The 10,397-nt window shown below is 34.5% G+C and overlaps 1 protein-coding gene across 4 annotated transcripts in view; it reads right to left on the bottom strand.

Moving 5' to 3' along the window:
* Positions 1–1,692: 1,692 nt before the first annotated feature.
* The window catches only part of LOC135619356 (protein FORGETTER 1-like), a 90,787-nt gene continuing 82,082 nt past the window's right edge, over positions 1,693–10,397 (bottom strand). For all 4 annotated transcript variants that reach the window (XM_065121281.1, XM_065121282.1, XM_065121283.1 and 1 more), the window contains exons 28-32: positions 7,996–8,049; positions 7,809–7,911; positions 7,003–7,131; positions 2,333–2,444; positions 1,693–2,073 (exon numbers count right to left, since the gene is read on the bottom strand). In XM_065121281.1, the coding sequence (XP_064977353.1) occupies positions 2,042–2,073; positions 2,333–2,444; positions 7,003–7,131; positions 7,809–7,911; positions 7,996–8,049 (430 nt within the window). In that variant the 3' untranslated portion in view covers positions 1,693–2,041. The remainder of the gene's footprint in view (positions 2,074–2,332; positions 2,445–7,002; positions 7,132–7,808; positions 7,912–7,995; positions 8,050–10,397) is intronic.

Raw genomic sequence — 10,397 nt, 5'->3', positions numbered from 1 at the left:
AAGCTATTCGGGAGCATAAGAAGATAATTATTACAAGAAAATAAGAATAATCTTCTATCTCAAAAAATTAGGAAAAATCCACGTTGATAATTTTCTAAAGATAAAGAAAGACTTTGACTGCTTGATAACAAGGTTTGAAGGATCAAATCTCATTTTCACTGCTTATCATTCGTACAAAATAAAAATTAAAGAGTTCGTATACCTCGATCATCAGCCACAGAAAAACCCCATTGTTGTGGAGAACCAAGAAGAACAATGTAGGGTGTAATAGTCCAACTTGATTTGGTTTGAACAAACCATTTCTTGTGGAGCTTGTGGAGCCTAACCGACGAAATAAAATCTCATTGCCCTTTCAATGTGTTCAATCTTATTGGTTGATCTGAATCACCATAATAGCTTTTCGAATATTTTATTTAATTTTTATTTAAAAAATACAATAGCAAAATCTACCCCGAAGCTAATGGGGAAACAAAAAATTGAAGGAGACAAAGTCTTGAGTTGTAGTTGATGCAAAGTTGGTGCTTACATTTGGTCAAATCTTTGTCATCATCAGATATGTATATCATTATATAGTTAATTGAACTTCTGTATTATTATTATCAGGGTATAGGATTCATTATTGTTATTATTATTATTGTTATGTACGAGTATGTTCCACCAAGTCAAACATTCAATAGACTACCCATCAACTTAAGTAACTGAGCAACGTCCAATATCTTTCTTATTTTCTATAGATTGATATAAAAATATTTCCACCAATAATAAATATTTTTTAATGAAGTTTTTTTAATCATTGGTCAATTAAACTAATTTTTGATTTCTTACCTTCACCTACCCATATTTCCCAATATTTTCATTTGAATATATATATATATATATATATATATATATATATATATATATATATATATATATATATATATATATATATTTATATAATATTTATATTCATTCACCTTGTTTAAAGCTTACCTTACTCTTATTGTTTCGGACAAATCTATGATGCTATTATCTTTGTTGTCTCTGAAAGTTGTCCGTCAAATAATCTATAAATAATTTATACACACGATTCTTCAATAAGAGAGTATCTTAGTAAAAAAAAAATCTGTCTAGCAGACAAGCAATTAATTACCAACAAAGGGGAGATCTTGAAGTGTGAAGCTCTTGCAATCAAGGAAGAGTTTATATTGACAGTCAAGGAAGGGACTATACATCTATCAGGATGATTGATGTAATTAATGGCAAGAAATCACCATCATGGCAGCTGATTACCCTGCAGAAGCATCCTCGAGCTTAAAGTCAATTTTCAAGCTATACAATTCTCACGCATTAAGAAAAACTAGCGGAGCTGCCAATTGGGCAATTGTTGTTGCCACAGAATCCCTCGTCTACTGTTTTATGGCGAAGCAATTTGCCAGGAGAGCTGTATGGTATCATCACCTCTGATAGAGTGGGGACTGTCTTCCATATTTTACTTTCGATAAAAGATTAAAAAGCAAAAAATTGGCCAATATAAATAATGAAATTGACGTCACAACTTTTGCTGAAGCCAATAGATATCCTGAAATCTCGAAACGCCATTCACATCGATAAGATAAGACGGAAAGCATGGGAAAACCCGGCAGCTTAGACAACCTTTTCTTTTACAGATATAGAATAAGCCCCTCAAACATTGTTACGAGTGGTTTGAGATTTGGTGTTCTGAAACGAACATTGGCTTGAACTTTTCATTGCTCAATTGCATAAATGTTTGCTTTTGTACATGGCGGATCAGCAATTTCCCATATGTACTTACACATTTTACAACAATACAAAAAAGGAAAGCCCAATGAGGTGTCGATCGATACTGGGTCTTAATGCACTCACAATTTACAACATACCAACAAAAAATAGTGGCTCGTATTTTGCACAAAAATTTATAATAGATCTGTCTTCTATCTCGAATCAAGCTCCAATTGCTTAAGCACCTCTCTCAAATCCACAAGATTCAATATCTGACATCCAGACCAAGTTTTGCAGTAACTTCAAAACTTTTCCCATGTCAACCTTCAACATCAGCAACCCATGATAGATCTGGTAGAAATATGAACAGGAAATCAGGCAAAAGCAATGTTGTCACTTGGTTGCTTGATTGGAAAGCCATGACAATGATTTTAAACAAACCGCAAACAGAGCTATAATGCCCGAGCTGATCAAATTGGACAGGAACTACTATTAAGACATGCTATAACCTTGTGTTATATTTTTCGTGAAGAATTATTTGTTTTCCTTTTTTACGTAATAGAATAGAATAATTAGGCAACTTCAGGTCACAGCAAACACTGAAAAGAACCTTGCATGACTGATTCAATTGCAGCATTTGGAATAAGAAGGCCAACAATACGCTGACTATCTGTTGTAGTCTCCAAGCGCACAACACGTAACCTTCTATGACTTTGGCGGACCTGCTCAAATAAACAACAATAAGTACCAAGTGAAAAATGAAAAAGTTGATGGAAGTCCAATAAGATGGTCATGTTTTCCCCAAATTTTGTAACAGAGAATATGTCAATAACTTATGGTTGAAGAAAGAAACCAAAGCAAATTTTTCATATGTAAGAAAAATTGTCATACGGCAAAGCAAACTAGTGTGTGCAAAGAACTCGTTTCTTTCACCAAAAGAATAAAATTTCCAGAAAGGAATTAGAATTGAATGCTTCCCATTTTCAGTTTTTATATACCTTTCAAAAATAGAAAGCAGAGGAAACGATACCATCTAACATTAGGTCTCTAAAATTTTTCTAATATCCTCTAACATTAGATCATTAAAACAAGCCACGCATAGAGTCCAATATAAATATGGTTTTTTTTTGCCTAAAATAATTTGCTAAACAAGAGTAAAATAAAATTGATATGTATCTAAATACATAAAAATAATATAGTTAAAATCAAGGATCATAATTTCGTATCATACCGAAGTTTCGAGCATAGCTTAGTATGGTACGGTACAAAGTATATATATATATATATATATATATATATATATATATATATATATATATATATATAAAAATATAAGTTAAGAAAAAATAAGTGATGTCCCTTTTTCTGCCCGCGTGAGGAGAAGAAACCGAGGTTTCCTTCACCCCACACAAAAAAGGGCAACGAGGCGACGTCGCCGCCTCGACGACACTCCATTTCTTCTCCCCGTGACGTCGCCGGACGCAGATGAGAAGTCGCCAACTAGCCGAGGCCTCGTCGCCTCAGACGAGGAGGCGACATCTCATCTGCGACGTCCAACGAGGGAGGGTGGCGATGGATCGGGATCATCGAGGGTGAGCAACGTCGAATCTCCAGGTTCTCCCTTTTCTTCTCCCTCGACTCTCCCTCGGCTAATACCACCCGGTAGCGAATGACGACGATCGAAATCGACCGTCATCGACCGATTTAGGGTGGTAACAAGGCAAAAGCAGCCCCAATCGACGATACCGCCCGATAGCGGGCAGTCCGTATATCGATCTACTAGCGGACCAGTACGTACTGCCCGATACGGGTCATATTATTCGAAATTAAAATCCTTGATTAAAACATTCAAAGAAAAAAACATACAAGCTACAACATACTTGTTTGATTATGATTATGAATTGAATAACATTTTACTCTTCAATCTTCTCAACAAACAGGCCAAGTAATGAAATGTCTTCTCTCCAAATTTGATGAAAGCATATGCATTAATATACTATACATTCATGGTTCCTAATGAACAATTGACCATAAGACTACTTCATCTCCTACCAATCCATGAATATGATGTAATAGAACAGTCATGGTTTGACCATATATCATTATGACCCTTCACCAAACTCTGTGTGTAATCCAACTTGTTTTTTAATAATAAAAATCTTAGCTCATAATAACTTAGAAGCTTCAAGTTAGGAATATATCTTCCAATAGTTTCAAGTTAGAACGATACTTTCCAATAGCTGCTTGATATGAAGCATGTATTGAATCTTTCTACTCCTTTGCCATAGGCATCATTTATATTTGATTGCTTTAACTTAGTTCCTTTTTGGCTCTGCGTGGCTTTCTCTTATTTTTTGGGCTTCTTGGTAACAACTTTCTTTCCTCTTTTGTCAGATTCCCTTTTGCCATAAGTATTTTATCTCTTTCACACCATCTTCATCTTCAGAATCTATATCCAAGATTCTCATCATCATCATATTATGGTAAATAATCATAGGATTCAACCTTTTGGATATTTTTCTCATTCATATATGTCTGTATCTTTTGCATGCATCCGCAGAACACCTTTTGCACGCTGATCGATTTTTGAAGTTCCCTACTTGATGTTGTTTTACAAAAAATATACCACCTCCAGTTGTTTTATTATAAAACATGCAAGTTACAGGATTAGCATTCTTTGGATCCTTTAAATAATTAAAAAAATATATATATTTATATGCAGGATGGTTTTTTGAGTTCTTGCTTATGATTCATCTGTAGTATTAACCTACGGTTGCCATTATTTAGGATCCTAAAATTCCAATGACTATCCAAAATACTAGCAATGACAAATTCTGTCAAAATAATTCATAAACTATGACGAACAAAAAGTTAGATATCACTAATACTAATTAACATTACATGGGTAATATCATGGAGACAAAGAAGCAGAGAAGGGGGGTTGGTGCTAGTTGGGAGGGGCATTGAGAGCAGAGGGGGCTGCTAGGCAAAGAAAAAAAAAAAGAAGGCAGAGACTCCTCATTAAAATAATCAAACAAAAATCATGGATATTATAAACAATTCAAAAAATGAACGATATTACACTCTCCCCCCCTCAAAAGAATATTTAGTCCTTTGAATTGTCACACCTCAATCAATGAAAATATGAGGGTAAGAATTCTTTATCTCCTCCTCTAGCTCCCAAGTAGTTTCATCAAGATAATGATGTTTCCAATTCACTTTAACAAGAGGAATGATCCTATTTCTCAGGATCTTTTCTTTTTTATCAATGATCTGAGTGAGTTCTTCCACATAAGATAAATCTTTATCGATCACAATTGACTCATTCTTAATGATATGGGAGGGATGAGGTATAAACTTTTTGAGCATTGATACATGGAGTACATCATGGATATGATACAAGGATAGTGGAAAGCCAATCCTTTAAGTAACTGAACCAATCCTCTTAATGACCTCAAAAGGTCCAATAAATCTAAGGCTTAACTTCCTTTTCTTCCCAAATCTTGCAGAGATAGATATGGCAAAAGAATGGGAGAAATAGAAGAGGGATTACTGGGAATAGAAGCACATGGGATAGCTGTTGGGTTGCTAGGTGGCGAACGATGGAGATGGTTACCAAAAGCCAAGGAAAGAGGGAAAGCAACACCGAGAGGGATAGAGGAGGGAGGTGCATTGACGAGAGATAAAGAGAGAAAAGAGGGGAGGTACCACCATTCGTGAGAGGGAAGGAGGATCCCTGATCAAGCGAGGAGGTTTCCAAGGCACTACTGTGGGGGGTTAGTTCGAACCAGGGGGTTTAGTTAGACCAACATCACTAGAATTGATTGGGTCGAGTTCAAAAAAGCTTGATTTGGTTCAGGCACTTGCATGAGCACCAAGGCTTGAGCTCAAGTGCACAACTAGACTAGACCCAATTGAAGGCACTTGCTCGAACTCAAATCGACTCTCGAGCCTCACCTCGCCTAACTCGGGACTTCATCTATTAACATCACTTGTTAGAAATGGTAAGATAATTAGTATTAATGGTGCAAGAGATAGAGGATGAACTAAGAAGTCATTATTAACAATGATAAATAAAGATTTTAATGATTTTAATTTAACTAAGGCTATTTCCTTTTATAGAGTATCAAGGCAGCAAAAGATCCATGCTCATAATAATAGTCCTATTTTATAATAAATTACACGACCAATATAATATATCTGTCATCTCTTACCTAATTCTCAAAACAGGGATTTAATATTAACCATGCCATGTTACTTAGTAGAAAGTCCTATATACTCTTTCTTCTACATAAAATTGCATGCAAATCTTTCACTCACCTAAGTTACTTGGTAGAGCAACAAGTAAATGTAGCTTCACTAGGAGCAACTTTGCAATTACTGCTAAGTGCTAACAACAAATTGTCTACACACCCTAGGAATATTTTAGTTAGAATCAAGTAAATTAATTGCACTGCTTTCTTGTACATCAAATGTGTATGTTCTATTTCTCACATTTAAATTATACGGCAGGATGCTGCCAGTGTAGACTGCAAATCTTTTCTCCTAAGTCAAACTCTGTTACCATGTAGAATGAAGCTGTCAAGAGACCGTCAAGGATCATTTTGAGAAGATATGTATGTAGTTGTATATATCAAGGTTTTAATCTGCCAGACCAGTATGATCTTGGTTTATCGGGTGGTACACCACCCTGCACTGCATATAATCAACCAAAAAACAACTAAATATTAATACTGACTGGTAATGTATCACATGGTCAAACACCAGTCTTCTGTCGAATAATACCGGCCAAAAATGCTAAGCACCGACCAGCATTTGAAACTTCAGTACATATAATGATGTGTACCTAGGTTGACTTGAATTGCACTGCTGGGAAAAAAAATCTGCGAATGTCGCTACCACTAGTGTAGGTGTATTTAGTCAGCATTAATTTAACTTCTCTTTGGTACAACAAATGCAATAATCATTACATATAGGGCAACATTGCTCACAGCAGACCAGTTGGGAGTTTCTTTAACCCCAAAATATGTTTTGTATACCACCATGGTCTTTAGTACTGTGTCATATATTTGGGTCATTTATGATAGTTAAATATTATAATAGGACACTCAGATCTAAATATACACGTCATGTGACAATTAATTATGCCAGCTTATGTATATATATCTCTAATGCAATGAATATCAACCTTTTCTCAGAGTTAAAATTTCTTAGACAAATGAATAAACCTATTGACAACTGGATGGAAAATGAAATGACGAAAGCAGGCAAATTTCTTACTTGCTTAGATAAAGCCTTCTCTATAGATCCCCATACAGGAAGAATAAGACCACCCAAAATGTTCACCTCTTGTAACCTCCTCCCAACTGTACAATAATTGCCAAGTTTACATTTGGGCCCATGCATACACTGTCACATGAAAGGATTGGAGTTTAAGCATAATGAACAATGTCCGATCCACAAAAATTAAAATGTAAATTGGATAAAGATTTCACAAACTAACAAGGACAACTTCACACAACTAAACAATGACAAAAAAAGATGTTCTGTAATCGCACTCCGTATGAGCAGCAATTCATTCGAGGATCTTGAAGCACTTTTGGAACTTGTATTACTTCTGGTGCACACAAACCTTTTAATGTTTAAACTTGAAATTTAAAATTTTAAATAACACTAATTTCTAGCATTATTGTTTGCCTTGTTCAATACAATATCCTTTACTAGCAAAGGAGCATTTAGGTTCAATTACTATATCTTCTAGCTATAAGTTTCAGTTTCAATTCATCCAACTGGCTGTTTCAGTTACATTGTCCAATATTTTTGTTGTACATTTTGCATAATATTCTAATTTGACTAACACCAGCAGACACAGGATCAAATAATTAGATCATAAAGTTATATCAAGTGTGCCAAGAAAGGCACAAGATGTAGCTGATATGGGATGACCCATAGGAGTATATAGGAAGAAATAAAGCACTTCCTAGGTTGAGATAGTTGACCAAAGACAATTAGCATTTAAATGTGATTCATAGATAGTTTTTACTACTGCATCTTGTTAATATTAGTAAAATTTCAGATATGATTACCTGGGTAGAAGAAACCTCATACTCATTTTGCCAGCCTTTGCTGGCTTTATCAATCGAAGACAACTTTTTATATTTATTTTTAAGTTCAGCTGCAAGCATTTCCCTGAGAAAAGAGCACAACAATAAAATCTAGAACCAATAGAAAACTGTCGTAAAAGAAAATTGGTTTTACTACCATTTAAAATACCTTAGTGCTTCCCCAACAGCAGGACGAAAAATTTTAAAAGTACCTGCACCGGAACTGTTGAGAGAAATACATAAGAAACAGAACTGTCACAAGTGACCACACTTGAGAAAGGAAATAAACAACTGCAGTTCAGCTGAGACATACAAACTCACTTCAGTTCAATTATTTCAAAAATTATCAGGAGATCTTGCAAACATTCCAAACTTGAAGTTGTATGAGCTATTCATATGTCATGGCCAAACATCTAAATAAGATACACAGATTGAGCATGTCATCAAATTAAAAGAACATTGGCTTGATTGTTTCATGAGCTATTCATAAATCAAGGACAAATATATCATAAGAAACACAGACTTTAGCATGTTATCAAAGTAAAGAATCTTTTGTCTGTTTGTTTCACATTAGGTGACCAAATATTAGTGAAAACTGAAATTGCACATTTTTTTAATAGCATTTCGAGTTCTGCTGCATATATTTCCAAATTGTAGGAAGAGATATATTATGTGTCAAACTCCTGCTGCATCTTCTACTGCATATATTTCCATATTTTAGGAAGAGACACCCCCCTGTCTCAAATATACAAGTTATAAAGAAGTAGCAGGCAGCAGAAGATGATGCTCTTCACATCTGTTGCCCTTTGAGCAGGTCAAGTAGGAAATTTTCATTACAAGATCATTTCATCTTGTTATCAAGTGGATGGGTATATTGATTACATAAGTTGCTATGATGATGGATGGTTTGTATCCTAATAGTGTATGCATTTCCTAAAACTTAATTTTGCTGAAGAGCTGTGGACAGAAGGACCATTTGCAAGTATGTAAGCATGGAAGCTTCAAACATTTTCTAATTATAAAGAAATGCCTAGAGAGAATGCATAAGAACAGGTTTCATATTATTTTAAAGAAATATGCATAAATTGGATGCTTCTTACCACTCAATTTGCAACCTTGTCTTATGGTGTCAAATTCAAAAACAGTTTGTTATAGGCTCGTAGCTTACTCTTCCATGTAGACAGCATACCAATCCATAATTAAGACCATATCAGTGCAGCCAGAGTCAAGGTTGCATAGTCTGTCGTGGAGTTAATTCTTATTACCATAAATCACTTAGGAATTATAGTTTATTATTTAAAATTCATTGAAATTAGAATTATTTTATTTTAAATTTCTTATAAATTGTAGTTTAGTATTTAAAATTTCATAGAAATTATAGATGATTTTCGTTGATACCTTTATCTAATTTCAGAATGTTACATTGAGTTGCCTGTCTCTACAATATAGTTTATTTAGAATTTGGAATGTTAAATGGGCGAATTCCATGCAAAATGCCCCAAGATTTCTAGTTTTCCAAAATCATGTCCTGTTTTGCATTTATTCATGTAAGGCACCTCTTTTACCCGGATGACCAAAATATACCAAGAGAAAAGACCTGTCATTTTCCCACACCAAGCTGTAGGTTGTTTCAGTCATGGTTTGCGTTGCAGGTCCGTACCGGTGTACCAATCAATTGTCGGTATGATACGTACCGAACTAAACCGACGTACCATACGATAGAGCATACCGACAAATTGGTATTTAATGCTCATACCAATCCCTTGTTGAACCGATACATACCACCCGTACCAAGCGGTATGCTATAGTACAACGAACCTTGGTTTCAGTTCGTTCAGCTAAGGTGTCACTAGACTACCTCAAAAGCCACTTACGTGGTTTCTTGGGAATAATATAATTGCTTCATTCTTAGATATTATTGACTCAAAGTACACACAAGAAACCTCCTAATCACAAAGACTTTACTTGAAGAAGACATGTGAAATTGAACATCATTTAATAAAGTTTTAATCAGTCATAAGATTTTTTAGAAATAATGTAACTGCCTTATCCTTGGGTAATTTTAGCCCAAAATATACCAAATAAATTTCCTTATTGCAAAGACCCTGTAGAAGATCGATAAAATTTGATATCATATTATGAAGATTTATTAAGTTACAAGATTTCTTGAAAACAATTGGTTCCCTCATTCTTTAATTTCTTTGTCCGCAAATACACCATCTTCTACAATTAGTTACCTCTATCGCTATGATCCACCCCACAAAAATTGAGTAAATTTGTCTTATTTAGTCATGTTTAAGCCAATTATAAGTTTTTCAGAAAATAGTATAACTGTCATGTTTTCATATTTTTCTATCCAAAAACACATCTAAAGAACTTCCCTATCACTAGGACTGACCTTGAAAAATTTTAGTCAAGTATAGGCCAGTTATAAGGTTTCCTGAAAACAATATTTTTATCCGAAACCTCCTTATTGTTGAACATTTTTGTTTGGAAAAATATACCCAAAGAATATCCTCATTAGGACCTACCTTGTAAAAATTAAGCAAATTTAAGTTTGGCTTAGTGAAG

The sequence above is a fragment of the Musa acuminata genome, chromosome BXJ2-8 (assembly GCF_036884655.1).
Source record: "Musa acuminata AAA Group cultivar baxijiao chromosome BXJ2-8, Cavendish_Baxijiao_AAA, whole genome shotgun sequence".
Lineage (NCBI taxonomy): Eukaryota > Viridiplantae > Streptophyta > Magnoliopsida > Zingiberales > Musaceae > Musa > Musa acuminata.
Note: the sequence above shows the minus strand (reverse complement) of the source record. Positions and strands in the feature narration are given on the sequence as shown.